Consider the following 14,986-nt stretch of genomic DNA (forward strand, 5'->3'; position numbering starts at 1 on the left):
TTGCATAACAACACCATGACCTTGGCTCCGGATACATTTAGCGATTAGCGGGTTCGAGTCCATCCTGGCTATATAAATCTGGATGTGCATCCTTCAGAATCAGAATCTGCTTCTCTCGTCCAGTATCCCAGTACATTATCAGTTTAGTACACTCCCATCGTCGCATCGGGAAGCAAAAGACACCGCTCTCACGATGGGTCTCCTTGATATGAAGTTCACTCCTTATACTTCCTGCATGAACCTGGAAGGTATCAAACTCCAGTTCGCCATCGCAACCATTGCAACATGTGCTTTCTGGTTGTTCGGGTACGACATGTCAGTGATGGGAGGTGTCATCACAGAAGAACCTTTCCTCTCGGTCTTCCCCCAGACCAAGGATGCCACCATCCAAGGCATCGTCATCGCTACGCTTGAGATAGGAGCCCTTTTGGGCGCTATCACCTGCATCGTGATGGGAGATAAATGGGGTCGCCGTGGGACGGTCTTTGTTGGCATGGCCTTCATGATTGTCGGAGGGACACTGCAGGCATCTGCGTGGTCTCTCGCTCAGATGGTCATCGGTCGTCTCCTGTCTGGCATTGGTCTCGGCCTCCAGGTTGCTACCGTTCCTGCATGGCAGTCAGAGTGCGCCAAACCAAAGTCAAGAGGTCGATGGGTCATGATTGAGGGTGGTCTGCAGACCTCCGGGGTCGCCTGCGGCCAATGGGTTGGCCTTGGCTTTTTCTATACCAGTGGTCAGATCCAATGGCGCATGCCTGTTGCGATCCAGCTGATCCCGGCCGCCATTGTCTTCTGCTTCATCATGTTTCTCCCAGAGAGGTGAGTAATCCCCTAATACCCTCGCTGACAAAGTTGGCAAGCTAATACAAGCACAGTCCCCGCTGGCTTGTCAGCCACGGCAAGTTTGAGGAAGGCAAGATTGTCCTCGCTCGTCTCCGAGGCCTTCCCGCTGAGCACCCCGACCTTGTCTTCGAATACCAGAGCATCATGGCCAGCCACGAAGCGCAAAAGGCAGAAGCTCCATTCGCTTACAAGGAACTCCTCCAAAATGGCAAGACACAGACTTTCCGCCGAATGCTCCTTGGCGTCTTCATCAATGCTGCTCAACAATTGTCCGGCATCAACATGGTGTCCACGTATGCCAACCAAATTCTCGGCACCAGCTTCGATCTCAGCCCCGGCATGTCGCACTTGATCGCGGCCTGTGGAGGCACCGAGTATGCCCTCTGCTCGCTCCTCTCGGTCCTGCTGATTGAAGGCCTCGGTCGCCGCAAAGCCTTCATGTGGACGGCTACCGGTATGGCAGCCTGCTTCGTCGTCATCCCGATCCTACTGTCCACCAGCTCTCGATCCAACCAGCTCGCCGCTGCAGGACTGCTTTTCCTGTTCAACACCTTCTTCGGCCTCGCCTGGGTCGGTGGACCTTTCCTATACGCGGCCGAGATCGCACCACTGCGAGCTCGCGCACCCTGCGCCGCCCTGGGCTCTGTCGGCAACTGGACATTCTGCTTCCTTGTCGTCATGACAATTCCTGTGTCCTTTGCAAACCTCGGCTACAAGACGTACATCTACTACGCCGTGTTCAACGCCGTCTTTGTCCCCATCATCTATTTCTTCTTGGTCGAGACAAAGGGGCGTTCGCTCGAAGAGTTGGACGTCATCTTCGCCACTCCCGGTGACCCGGTCAAGAACGAGAAGCGCATGCCTCACGACATCTCGATTGAAGCTGCCAAAGCGGCTCTAGGACTGGACGATGGCCCGGCCAACAAGACCGCCAATGAGGTCGTCGAGGTTGACATGCAGGAGAAGGCCACACATGGTTGAGGTGCCCGTATTGGATAGACTACCGAATGCTTCTTATATATCTATACTTGGCCTTGACCATATCAGACTCATGGACCATCCCATCCGCATTCTCCGCCTCTATGTACTGTAAACCCTAGCGTTGATAAGTCTCTGACCAAGCGTCCGCCTCTGCGGAGTTCGGTTACCATCCGTGCCATGTCAAGTAAAGGTGGGACCCTCTGCCAAGGCTCGGTCTACCGCAACGTATTATGTTCCTTCTCCTCTTCCATGCCTTCCTTCTTACTTCTGCCCCACGTCAAATCTCTGGGTGATGTAGGTATTTCGTATTTTTGCGCAGAGTGCGCCGAATATCTAGGCCGCTGTAGCAGAGCCATATGAACCTATCCAAGAGAGGTACGGATTCCAGAACGAGGATCTCTTGCGTCTCCTGCAGAAAGCGGCATGTAAAATGCGACGGACAGCAGCCATGCCAAAGATGCTGGCAGGATGGTATAACCTGTGCCTACAGCGCGACTTCGGGTTTCCAGTTGAAAGAATGGGAACCGAGGGAAGCAGGGTTACCAGATGCACCGGCTGGAAGACAACCTAGCAAGGAAACGTCCAGAATATCCTTCGTGTCGGAAAACAAGCGAGTCGAAGCACGCTATGAGGTCCTGAGTCCGAACTCGGTCTCTGAGCTCCATGCTGGTAACACCCCCGGAGCGACATGTTCACCAGCCATGAAGAGCACACCAACATCACAAGGCGCCGTGCCCGTTCATCTACCCGTGACCGACCCAACGGAAGGCTTCTTCATGGAACGGTATTGCACAATCATTGGGCCATGGTTCGACATGTTCGACAGCAAAGGCCACTGGTCGCACATAGTCCCTCACCTTGCCTTGTCGAACAAATCCTTGTTCCGCTCCATTGTCGCAAGTTGCGCCAAACAGTACAGCTTAGTGGCCCGGGAGAGCTCGATTTTCGCATTGGACTACTACAACCACGCCTTGAAAGAATTGACACAAGCGCTGGATGATCCAGAAGTCATAGGATCTGCGGCCGTTTTCGCATCTTGCCTGCTGACGGGATACTGTGAAATGATCGACTCCAGAAGTCTGGATTGGCAGACTCATCTTCGAGGCACTTTCTCGCTCTGCTCCACTCAGGGCTGGCACGGTCTGTCAGGAGGAGTGGCACAATCGTGCTTCTGGGTCTACTGTCGGATGGACCTTCTCGCGTCTCTGGCCCGAGCCGAGAAAACCAGCCTTAACCCAAGATTGTGGCTGCCGGACGGCGCCTCTTTGGCGCCATCAAGCCAGGAGCAGTCCTGGGACTCGGATTCGTGGTCCAACCAGGTTGTTCTATTCCTGGCACATACTCATAACCTTCTCTGCGATGTGCGGAAGTCCTCCTATGGCACGGCAGACCGGCTACGCCTTCTCGAAACATGGACTGCAGTTTCAAATGCTTTGCACAGACACGAAGCCTCTCGGCCCGCCACATTCCATCCCGTCGTCCATTTACCGCCTTCAAGTACCACAATGCCATTTGAGAGGATCGTATATGTGTCGGCAACTGCTTGTGCTGCAACACAAATGCTTCATCTGGCCTTTTTCCTTCTGATACTCGCATTCCCAGATCAAAACGCGATGGAGCGACAGGTTCGACTAACGTCGTACGCCGTCGCTCAGCAGGCTCTGACCCTGAGCCAAAGGATCATCGGCAACAGCATCTCAAATCGATTGACGATCGCATGGGCCAATGCAGTGCAGCTCCTGTTCACGGCAGGACTGATTCTCGTAGCCGACAACGAAAGAACAGCACTCGTGGAAGTCTTGAAGGACATCGGATCAGCTACAGGCTGGAGCGTGCACGGCCATATCGAGTCTCTGAACAAGTGGTGGGCGTCATCGGATGACGGGGTCGGTCGAGAAGTTCCTCCTCTAGGGCGGAGGCTCGATGGGCCGTGGATGCTCCAACGTGTAGGGGATAGTCTTCTGAGCCTGTCGGCTGATATCTTGGCTTAACGCTGACACTACGACGAGACTCTTTGAGATAGCATGCTTTGCTACGTAGTAGGGCGGCGTTGTCAGATCCGACACGGCAAGGGAGTTCTAACTCCTTCGTTGGAGACGTCGCTTGCCCACTGGAATTCGCCTTCGCCGCTTTTCCGTGTTGCCGTGGGCAGACTTCCAGACAAGGTACACGATCATGCGTTACAATGCTACACCTCCGTGTTTTCTGCCTGGCCCTGTTGCCCGTGGTCTCTCCCGACAAGGTGCCAGGCATTCTTACATGAAAAAGGGACTATCATGTGATGCCTCCGACCCCCTGAAGGATTGCTTCAAAACCGGTTTCGATACGAGCATTGCGTGGCAGCCTGACGCGGGGCGATGAGGCTGAAACCGGATTCATCGCAAGATTTGATATACAAGTAACAAAAGCACCCTCCGAGATTTTGGTGTGAAAAGCGTGTTTACAAAGCCCAGCACGGGTAAAATTTTGAGGGTCAGGCCGGAATTTGGCAATGACAGACAAGATTGTTCGTCTAGCAAACCAAAACTACGTGCTGGATAAACCCCCCGCAAGGGCCCCGAACTCTTGACTCAAATATACAATTATCAGACCATTGGGACGTTGCCCTTAACTGATACTGTGGTTGCTCTTCAAGGCACGAACTGCGCGAGACTCTCCTTCCGCACCGAGCAGAGATCAGCCCTGGACGAAGGCCAGCGAGATTGACACTACGAGCATCTACCGTCACTCCAAAGCGCGAACTCAACAGCCAACCCCTAGCATACCTCGACCAACCCTTCCGAAGGGCAGTGAACAACGCCAGCAATTGGAAGAAAAGAGAAAGAGAACAACCAATGCAGCGCTTCGAAATGGCCGCCGACCCGCGTGACCCTCCAGGCCTGCGCTGGCTCGAAACGTTGATTCCAGGCGTGTACTTCCTGTCGGGATTCGGCTCCTTGATCACCTTCACTTCCACGGTCGGCATTGTAAGTGCTCCCTCTTCCTTCCTATCCTCGCGACTCTCACACAGAGACTGCGACAATTTCTGCAAGCCCCTTCTGCTTTGGGTATGAGTCCGAGGTACCCTGTCCTTCCGCGACCAAGGCACTGCATCAGGCAAAGGATGTCGCGGCACTGGGAAGCCCTGGTTCAGTGGCGTGTATCTGCCGCTCAAAGTCGTCGGCCCTCCGTATATCTGCCGTTTCAAAGCCCAACAGGACGGTTGTGGTTCTAGTCGGAGCAGGAACTAACCTTGATGTGTCGCAGTTCGGGTCGCCTCATCACTACTTCTCCGAAGTCCAAGTCTTTCTTGCTTTGAGCTGGCTCTTTTTCACGCTATCCCTCGCCCTCGCAACGCTGACGACTATGGCACTCACGTTTCAGCGGCAGCATGTCCGTGACGCGTTCGAGCGCGGGTACAAGAGTTGGCGGGGCGGGGCGGGCAATCGAACCGCCGGTGAAAGAGGGGTTGTCTTCGGAATTGTCGTGTTGGGATGTGGCATGTGGTTGATGTTGCTTGTCTGTTTGGCCTTTGTGTTTCTGAGTCTGACTGTGGCTGCTTATTCTCTTGCTGTCGGATGGATCAGTTTTGTGGTGAGTGCCGGGATGATGGTGTGTACAGTGCTGTTCTGGGTTTTGATGAGCCAGAGAGATTGAGCAAGGCACCTTATGAGTCAGAACGATGTCGGAAGGGTACAAGGAGCCGGTTCGAGCCGGAATAGGGTGGTGTGCGACGGATTAGGAGAGGATCGAGGTTCCGCCATAGAAGCTATGGCGAGCACTGACTTGAAAATCGAGACGCGGACATGACTGTCATGAGGCATGGTCCGATGTGTGTACATTCGCTTGAGATACCCCTGGCCTTACATGTCTGGATGTTTTGGGGTTTACTGCTTCAGGATGGAAGGTTGCTTTTGCTTTCCAGAGATGAGTATCGACCTGCACTTAACGTTCTCATCGGTATGAGATGACAATGATATTTTTGCAGACTCGGGGGGGGGCTTGTCCACCAAGAAGAGTGATCTGTCGAGAATGAAATATGGTTCGGCCTCAAAGGATGCAAGGGCACTATGGGAGCATCATTGAGTGAATCGACGACGTTGGCGGGCTGAATCTGCGCCGTAACTTACTCTCTGGATGCTGCCGTCGTTGCCACTTCAAGTTTCATATAGACCAACATCACAATGTAGATGAGAGCAAGATGGCAAGATTGGTACCTGAAAGTGAAGGCGGCGAGGCGGACAAAATCAGTCACGTGATACTATTGTTGCACGTGACATGAGAGATACTCGTCGATTCCTCTGTAAATCAACAATAAACCTTCACATCAAGAACACCACATATCAAACATCTCAACACATATTAATCTACGGACGGTCCACGATTAGACCTCTCGCATCCTCAGACACACCTGCTAGATGCCATCTACCTGCCTCCGAGGCATCCACATCTCGGCCTAAAAGTCGGAGTTTTAGACAGCTCTTTCTGCTCTGTGCATGAAGAAACCACCCGAACTAACAGCCATCACTCTCCTGTTGAATTATATCGAGGAGTCCAATGACACCGTGTTTTGCTGAACATGGCCAATATGTATGATGACCAAGGCGAAGGTGGTTTCCGTAGAAGGAGACCTCGACCAGTCACCGACTACGGCTCGTCCATAATTCAGTGGATGAACAATCGAAAACCAGCATACAAAGGAAGCTATCACTACGAGCAGGAACGACCAAGTCTGAGCTACGTGATTGATATCTTACCGCCGCCAGCAAAACGAGATGCGCCGGCAGAGTCAATACCGGTACGACATCTTCACACATCACTCGGTAAATCCAAGAAACCGGTCACTGTCGTGAGATGGATGCCTGAAGGGCGTCGACTCCTTGCTGGCGTCCACAACGGCGAGTTCATGTTATGGAATGGCATGTCCTTTAACTTCGAGACTGTCACGGCCATGGGGTCTAGCTCGCTCCGAGCGGCCGAATGGTCGAATCGCAAAGACTGGCTCGTTGCCGCCAACGACGAAGGCACGGTGTACTATCTACAACCGACATTAAACAACCCGCATCAGTTTAAGGGCCACGATGCTCCGATCAGGGATATCGCCTTCGCCCCCAGTGACACCAAATTCGTCACTGCATCCGACGACAATACCTGCAAGATATGGGACTTCACGTCCTCCACCGAGGAATCCATCTTCAAAGACCACGGCTGGGATGTCAAGGCCTGTGACTGGCACCCGACCAAAGCCCTCATCGTCTCTGGGAGTAAAGACCACAGTGTCCGGTTATGGGATCCTCGCACATCACGCAGTCTCACCACCCTGCATGGGCATAAGAACGCCATCACAGCCACTGTCTTCAGCCGACTTCGCGACCAGCTCCTCGCCACATCCGGCAGAGACGGCCAAACGCGCATCTTCGATCTACGCATGATGCGCGATGTCGCCGTTCTTCGAGGCCACGAAAAAGGCGTGACGACATTATCGTGGCACCCCATCCACCCGGGCCTCATCAGCACCGGCGGCGACGACGGTTCGCTCCATACCTACCTTCTCACCGAACCGAACACACCACCCGGCATCTCTTCAACCACGACCTCACCCTACGCTTCTCCCGACCCACGCTCTGCACCCGCTCAGTCGATCTACCCAGCACACCGCATCCCCCACGCTCACGACTCCTCAATCTGGTCTCTCGACTGGCACCCGCTAGGCCACATCCTAGCCTCAGGCTCAAACGACCACTACACACGCTTCTGGTCGCGCGCGCAACCCGGGCAAACAAACTGCTTCAAGGACAAATTCCACCTTGGTGAAGAAGGTGCCGAAGCCCAAGGCACGTGGGATCGCAAGTTCGGCCAAAAGCAGGCCAAAGAGCTAGAAGAACAAGAAGCCGAGGACGAAGCCGAAGGCCTAGAAGATCAGACCGTTTCGGGCTTGCAATCTGCAGCCGCTGGTTTCTCGATCCCGGGCCTGCCAGGGTTAAGTATGAACGGGTCAGCACAGCCTGCGCCATCTCTACCTGGCATGAGCAACATTCCTCCACCTCCACTGAACCTACTCCCAGGCCTACCGAACAACCCACATGCAAATCCTAACCGAATGGCGATGCAAAATGCTCCGCCCATTCCACAAATTCCAGGTGTCGACGCAGAGTCTCTGCAGCGTTTGTTGGCTATATCTCAACAAGCTCCGCAAGCACAGCAACAAGCGCCTCAACCGCCTCCAGGCTTCCACCAACCGCCTCCGCCCGGCCTTGCCGGCGCACCGCCCATTGACTTTTCCAAACTGAATCTGCCACTCGGATTCCCGCCGCCACCGCCGCCGCCGCCAGGTCAGCTACCACCTGGACTGCCTGGCCTGGGCATGCAGAACCCGTCGATGGCTGGTATACCCGGTCTCGGTGCTCCTCCAGGCATGTCGCTCGGTGGCGGTGACAATGGCAACGGCGCCAACACCCCGCCCACAGATGGCGGTAATGCGCGTAGACGTGCACCGTTGCCAAGCCAGCGCGATGGCTTCATGGCAGAGCAAGCGAGAGGCAATTTCCGTGTTGCGCGATAGAATCGACCGCGACGAAAGCGCGACAGCGAGACAGAGGGCCGTCCCCGGTTGAAATGTTCAGACGGGTTTTGGGAAGGGGATGGAGAAACCAGAGTCTGCTCTGACGTGGTGCAGTGTCCAGCGCTGGTTTTCCAGGGACTCCCAAAAGTTGGCGTTATAGCACCAGGTTGTCAGATACCTAACGAACGCGTCGTGCTCTTGCAAGGCGGAACGAGAAGGTGTAAATCGCATGCACTGAAATTTTAATTGATTCCATCACCCAAGGTCCCGCTCCTCCTCGACGCTGACATGAGACATTTTTCAATTATCCACCATCCCCCGGTCAAGATCCATTCGATCGCCATTCACATTCACATTCTCTCGCTCGCCGTCCACATCCATCTCCATACCCATATTGGGATCCATATCGTTATCACCACCCTCAGCGCTCTGATGTTCCTCTTCCACGAGCATCCAGACCCTGATGTCCCGATCCTTGCCTCCACTGACCAACAGCCCCTTGCCGGTTTTCGTCCTGCCCCAATCCAGACTCAGCACAGCATCCCTGTGGCCCTTTCCCCTCCACAGCACGTTTTTACTCGTCACATCCCAAACGACCACCTCGCCGTCCTCGCTGCCACTGGCCAGGAACGCGCCCATCCCCTGTTCCGTGCCTCTGTACCCTCCCACGACGCCACCGAGGCTGTATCTCGCATTGACATGGCCCTGATACGTCTTCACACAAGCACCCTCGCTGTACCTCCACAGCCTCACGCACCCATCCAGCGTCCACGCGACCAGATATTTCCCATTCGGCGTGAACTGCACGCTCGTGACCTGCCGCCGATCTTCATCGACAAGCGTCTTGAGACACTGGCCCGTCCCCGCGTCCCAGACCCTGATCAGCCCGTCCGAACTACAACTGCAGACCATGGTCCCGTCTCTGAGGAAATCCACCCCGCGCACAGGATCGGAATGCGCCGGTAACTTCCTCATGACCCTGCCCGCGCGCACGTCCCACAGAAACACGGCTTCATCGTAACTCCCGCTCACAAGCATATTCCCCTTCGGACTGAAGGCCAGACTGTAGACATAGTTACTATGACCGATCAGCGGAGACGGCGAGATCGGGAAGTCGGAACTCAGCGGCGACCAAAGCAGAATCGATTTGTCGTCGCTCGCCGACGCGAGTGTGTAGTGCGGGCCGACGGGGGACCACGCGATGGCGTTGACGCCGGCCAGGTGCGCGCGGAGCGTGCGCAGGTGTTTAAAGGGTGTGTCTGGACTGGGGTTCGCAGGGACCGAGTAAATATTGATTGTGTTGTCCGCGGACGCTGTTGCGAGCAAGGTCATGTCTGGCGAGAACTTGAGCGATGTGATGCCTCTGGCGTGGACGCGGGGGATGGTCAGGAGGGATGTAAAGGTCAGGGAATTAGATTTCGATTTCGATTTCGCCGTCTCGGATGGTGGAGCACGAGCATCTGGGGAGTAGGACGGTGAGTACGAGCGGTCGCGAGATGAGGAGTATGACCTGGATCGTGACCTTGACTGGCGTCTCTGTCGTGATCGTCGGCGGTCATTTTGGTGTTCCGGTGCGGAATCGTAGGCGGAGCTGCCTGTCGGGCTTCGACTAGACCGTCTTCTGGAGCGTGAGCGACTCCTCGAGCGCCGACGTGGACGTGTATCGTCTCTACTTGCATCTCGGCTCCGTGAGCTCGAGTATCTTCTTCTTCTTGAGTCTTCTCTTGAGCGCGCTGATTGTGAAGGCCCGAGTGGAGGAGGGTGTGATCGAGGGCCCACGGAATTGCGAGACGAGGAGGAATCGGCGCTCGAAGTTCGACGGCGCTTCGGCGGAGGGTACCTGGGTTGGTCCATCTTGAAGCTTAAGTAAGGAATCTTTTAAGAGTCTGCGCGGTTAACTCTTCAAAGTCCAATCTTTCTGGTCGCAAAAGTGCAAACATTGAAAACACGGTATGACGCGCCAAGCACGAGGCTGAACTAGACTGAATTGGCTGGCATGAGATGCCGCTCTAACTGCGTTCGGATCGCAACACCAGTCATTCAATCGACTACGAAGGTCGTCGACGCAACTAGTTACTAAGTCACCGCTGTTCGAATAGTCGAATAGGTAGAGTCCTTTCTGCCTGCGACATCCTCTTCAAAAAGGTCCTCAAAACTCTCATTTGTTTGCCTGTCAAGTGGCCAGATACTCCGAAGAGCTGGACCTCAGCACCTAACGTCGCACAAAGCTCGCCTTCAGCAAGCGGATAAAGATGCCACCCTTTTGGGCCCCATAAGACGTCTCAAATCTAGATATCCAGATTCCAGTTGTTTCCGGGCATCAGCAGAAACGGATGATGTGGGAACGACATTGGTCCAGCTTATTCGGCGAGGAAAGGATATGTCGGGCCACTGATTAGGCCTGCAGTCTTAGTCGTTACCTTTCTCAACATCCGATGAGACTCTTAGAATCTCTTCCGTCTCCAGTCCCGCAAACGATGTTGAGGACGTCGTGCCTGCACCACGTCCAGCCGGTTGCTCCAAGTGCGACACATCCCTATGCTCTCTGACTACAGTTGAGGTTGCAACCGTATCGGCAGCTATAGAATTCTCTTCTGGCACTGCTTCAACAGTGTCGTCCGTCTCATCAGGATAGGGTTTCCGAGTCAGATCGGCATGTGCTGCCAGGATGCTCGTCAATCGCTCGTCGTACTTCCAGCCTCGAATCTTCTCGCGAATAATGATACGCCGCTTGTCCCTAGCATCTCGATCGTTTTGCGCGCGGCTGAATCTCCAATTCGTACCTGTCGGTCGCCTAGGCAAACGCGACGAGCGATGTGGTTGATGTCGGCCCTCATACAGATCAATCGCCTCAACATTCGAGTCGGCTTCGCGGATCCACGATTTCCATGCCTCGTTGATTGGAGCAATCGCGGTGGCCTCGTTAAGCCACTGTGAGGTTCCCGTCAACACTATCGCCGTCCATAGTGCTGCTGTGAACGTTCTTGCTCCTATATCTGGATCTGCAAACGTGCGGGCGATCTTGGCCGATGCCACCAGGCCCCAGGATTTTTGGAAGCGGTGCCATTCGTGTCGAAGTTGCCTGAGGGAGGTTTTGACAACGCCTTTGTGGTCAAGAGCACTGTCGTGTGGACCGGGAAGCGGCGCAATATCGAGTACTTGGGTCTTGTAAGCATGGCGCCAATGGTAGCTACATGGATTCACCGCCGAAACAGCCCAGTAGACGGCATTGAGCAGCACGTAAGCAGCCGCGTAGGACACCTGGAGAATGTTTGATGCGTTAGCAAGAGACACCACTCCTGCCATCAGCATGATCGTCGAGAATAGAGCGAGGGTCCTATACGGAGTATCTATCGCAGGATGTCAGCTCTTTGAGCTGCACAGTGGAGACGGCTGTTCAAACCATCAATCTTGTAACGCGCATGCTCTGTCTGGAAGTATAAACGACCAATCTCTTCGTACGCTGGCCGGATGACACGAATGGCGCCCTGTATGCAAATCAGTTCCGAATTAATCAGGTGTCGGTTATAATAGAGTCTCAGAAAATGAGCTTGAATATTCATGCTCCCCAGGAATCCAGACCAGCAAAGCTGAACAAGTACGAACCCACTTACATTGGGATAGTAGACGATAACATCTGATCTAGGCATCTTGTTTTCTCGCTCCTCCTTTATTTTTGGTTCAGTGAAGACCAGATCCCACCGTGTGCCAAATCCGACTGCGGAGCTCACAGCAGACAGCATAATGGTGGCCAACAAGGCAAATCCATCGTGATAAATGACTGATAGTACAACGAGAGCTATGCTCATCGAACAACCTAGCAAGGAAGCCCAGAACAGTGGCCCATATACATTCGGACCGAAGCTGGCACGCTTGACCTGTTTATTGCGCGTGACCTCGACGAGCTCGACTTCATAATCGTCCAATGGTCGTTGATGTAGCAGTTGAGTGAAGAAATTGATTTCCTTCTTGATGTTCCCACTGTGTGCACCTGCCACGATACCTGGAGCAGTCGGGAGTCGATACTTTCGTTCATGTTCCAGCAATGCTTGTGGAGCAGGCAGGAGGCGAGGAATAGACGACCACCATGATAAACTGGTGACTTGGGCGTTCCTTGTAACCGAGGCTTCTCCCAAGACTGCAATGATACCAACGATGTCCAGCTGTAGATCTTCGAATTTGCTGATCCAACGCATTCTTCGTCGAGGAAGTGGTGTAGTTTGAAGACTAGATAGACTCAACGTCCGCAAAGGCTAGCTGAGAGACGTAGTTGAAGACATTGACAAGCGACGAAGCAATCTTGATCGTGCAGCAGATGAAAAGAAAGAAGGGAAAGCGAAGAAGCAGGCAGCTTCAGCCTCAATCTCCAGCGCAACCGCGCATACATAGGTAGACGTTGCACCATCTTTGCTGCGGGTTGCAAGGGGGGGTAGACTTGCACTTTTGCGGATTAATGGTGGCTGATCGAGGTCGAAAACATCACCCATCATCGCTCAAAAAAGATGTCATGCCCTTGTCCATCGCTTATCCGAGAATCTCAACACGAAGGCTGGTGGATGGCCAGCCTGATGAATGATGTTCGCAGACATTCCCTTCTCTCAGGCGAGCCGCCAGAAGCGGGAAGTCCGAGGATGATGGCTTGCAGCATGCATGGATTGTGTCTCAGAGACTTCAAGATGGGCTGAGCAAGTGCAAGGGAAACGCGAAGGGCCGAAGCGTGTTTTCAGTGGTAGTGGCCAGCCCTGTATGCATGATCATGCAACCAACGCTGAGCCCACTAGCCGCCTCCAGCCTTCTCAGTAATCGGCAATTGGGGGCCATTGGTTCGCTTGAAAGGCGCATGATTCGATGGTACATTGTCCTCTCGAAGTAATATGGCAATCTATCTCCCAGGTGCTTTACTTTTTGGGCATCTTGCTCAGGTCACCATACTTTGCCTGCCATGAAAAGAAGTAGATCATGGCAGCCAGCGGCTGACCCACAAACACAAAATTGATCCAAAAGATACAATTTCCAATGACTTTACCTGTCCCGTCCTTCTTCGCCAAGGGTTCTGTACATGCGATGAGCGGCAGTTGCAGTACCATCCCGAGAAATGCCACTCCGAGTATACTGTGAGCGGGCACACCGACCGCCAATTCGTGTAGAAAGCCAGAAAACACAAACACCCAGGCACTCGCCGCTTGTGACGACCAACCGCGCCCAACTAGCGGTGAGTAGATATGTCGCCGCATGAAGTGGTAGACTGGCTTGTTCCAGGTCGACCAGTACATCTTGAGGTTGGTACTATTCCACCAATCCTCGTAGAAGACGCGGTCGCCAAACCGCATGATCTCGGCCAAGGCGTTGAGGAATGACTGAAACAAGGCAAAGAAGCCCGCAAGCCAGACGATCAGTGAGATTGTGGATAGTTTCATGAGCCGTTCCGCAATGGAGGGGAAGTCGAGCGAGACCATGCCCCCGAGTGAGTTGCGCAGGACAGGGACGGCATACTGTGCGCAGACGAGCCAGATGAACACGCATAGGGCAACAACCTCCCCAATGCGCTTGAACAAGAAGGTCCACCTGATACTCTCCGTGCGCGGGTAGTATGGCTGATAGACCAGTGTCGGCGCCCACCAGAAGTAGCACAGATTCGCCAGTGTGATATTCTTTGGGTAGGGACATTTCAGATACATCTCTGGCAAAGCGGACTCAGGACCGCCGGGGTGGAGCATTGCATGCCGGAGGTCTCGGTTGGTGAAAGCGTAGGAGCACGTCTTCAACCATACAACGATGGCGTGTAGTTCGCTGATCATGCCGAGTCCGGGGTTATAAATGTGATAATAAACAACGTAGCTTGTGATCAGGAGGGCGAGAGACGCATTGAACGTATGTGCCACCGCGATCCACCACCAAGTATAGTAGAATTCCTTCTTTTCCTTCTCTGTTTCCGGCTTGCTCTGGTCTAGGTCCTCCTTTTTCCGTCGGCCGATGACTCCCTTTGCATTCTCCATCGCGACTCGTTCAATAATATAGGCCACGAAAAGATGGCAGGGTGTCAGGGCGTACAGGATAAGGGCAGTCTTGATATCCGTGTCCCGTAGGTTCATCTTGACAGTGATGAGCAGACCGTACTTTTTGGCGTTTTCGACTACCAGACGCAAGTTCATGACAATGATGACTAGGACCATCAGGTTTCGGAAGCCAATGAAGCTGGGAGTCTCGCTTGTCTCGTGGCTGAGACATGAAGGTTGGACTTTCGAGTGCAGAGCTGCAATATGACGGTACTTGCTGCGTACCTTGGCTTTGTTCTCGAGAGAGCCATGGGGAATCTGCACAGGTGCTCGAGGGCCGGCCAAATCTGTGGTCGTGATGTCCTGAGTTTGTTGAAGCAGGGTCTGGACGTTCGTAGCCATGGTGAAGTTATTGTGTAGATACTTCTTGTGGTATAGCGGAGTGTCTCATGTCGTTGTCTTGATCCTGCGTTCAGCCATCAACCACACTGACGCAGTTCATCCGATTGGAAGAGTGAAGGGAAGATAGGATAGGGAGAGCTCTGAGGATGACATGGCGGAGAATATAGGAATTTGAAGAAGAGGCTCGTGTCCTTCGGGGCGGATGCCAAAGGGCGAAACTGAC

At 53.9% G+C, this 14,986-nt stretch overlaps 7 protein-coding genes across 7 annotated transcripts; 4 read left to right on the top strand and 3 right to left on the bottom strand.

Moving 5' to 3' along the window:
* Positions 1-193: 193 nt before the first annotated feature.
* PV05_11478 (uncharacterized protein) lies at positions 194-1,824 on the top strand (the record flags this gene model as incomplete). The annotated part of the gene is made up of 2 exons (XM_013454963.1): positions 194-819; positions 876-1,824. 2 exons carry the CDS (start codon positions 194-196, stop codon positions 1,822-1,824), a joined length of 1,575 nt encoding a protein of 524 aa, XP_013310417.1.
* Positions 1,825-2,525: 701 nt separating this feature from the next.
* Positions 2,526-3,815, top strand: PV05_11479 (uncharacterized protein; the record flags this gene model as incomplete). Its single annotated transcript, XM_013454964.1, has 1 exon — positions 2,526-3,815. The coding sequence occupies one exon, from the start codon at positions 2,526-2,528 to the stop codon at positions 3,813-3,815; it is 1,290 nt and encodes a 429-aa protein (XP_013310418.1).
* An 858-nt stretch (positions 3,816-4,673) lies between these two features.
* PV05_11480 (uncharacterized protein) lies at positions 4,674-5,460 on the top strand (the record flags this gene model as incomplete). The annotated part of the gene is made up of 2 exons (XM_013454965.1): positions 4,674-4,790; positions 5,071-5,460. 2 exons carry the CDS (start codon positions 4,674-4,676, stop codon positions 5,458-5,460), a joined length of 507 nt encoding a protein of 168 aa, XP_013310419.1.
* Positions 5,461-6,382: 922 nt separating this feature from the next.
* PV05_11481 (uncharacterized protein) lies at positions 6,383-8,365 on the top strand (the record flags this gene model as incomplete). Its single annotated transcript, XM_013454966.1, has 1 exon — positions 6,383-8,365. The coding sequence occupies one exon, from the start codon at positions 6,383-6,385 to the stop codon at positions 8,363-8,365; it is 1,983 nt and encodes a 660-aa protein (XP_013310420.1).
* Positions 8,366-8,534: 169 nt separating this feature from the next.
* Positions 8,535-10,265, bottom strand: PV05_11482 (uncharacterized protein). Its single transcript, XM_013454967.1, has one exon. The coding sequence runs from the start codon at positions 10,217-10,219 to the stop codon at positions 8,666-8,668; it is 1,554 nt and encodes a 517-aa protein (XP_013310421.1). The 5' UTR covers positions 10,220-10,265; the 3' UTR covers positions 8,535-8,665.
* Positions 10,266-10,774: 509 nt separating this feature from the next.
* PV05_11483 (uncharacterized protein) lies at positions 10,775-12,561 on the bottom strand (the record flags this gene model as incomplete). The annotated part of the gene is made up of 3 exons (XM_013454968.1): positions 10,775-11,715; positions 11,769-11,853; positions 11,980-12,561. The coding sequence occupies 3 exons, from the start codon at positions 12,559-12,561 to the stop codon at positions 10,775-10,777; spliced, it is 1,608 nt and encodes a 535-aa protein (XP_013310422.1).
* Positions 12,562-13,263: 702 nt separating this feature from the next.
* Positions 13,264-14,763, bottom strand: PV05_11484 (uncharacterized protein; the record flags this gene model as incomplete). Its single annotated transcript, XM_013454969.1, has 1 exon — positions 13,264-14,763. The coding sequence occupies one exon, from the start codon at positions 14,761-14,763 to the stop codon at positions 13,264-13,266; it is 1,500 nt and encodes a 499-aa protein (XP_013310423.1).
* Between the last annotated feature and the right edge of the window lie 223 nt (positions 14,764-14,986).

Source organism: Exophiala xenobiotica (genome assembly GCF_000835505.1).
Source record: "Exophiala xenobiotica strain CBS 118157 unplaced genomic scaffold supercont1.7, whole genome shotgun sequence".
In the NCBI taxonomy this organism is placed as follows: domain Eukaryota; kingdom Fungi; phylum Ascomycota; class Eurotiomycetes; order Chaetothyriales; family Herpotrichiellaceae; genus Exophiala; species Exophiala xenobiotica.

Excerpts from the sequence above, each read along its gene's own strand:
- PV05_11482 (XM_013454967.1), bottom strand. The coding sequence starts at position 10,219 with ATGGACCAACCCAGGTACCCTCCGCCGAAGCGCCGTCGAACTTCGAGC.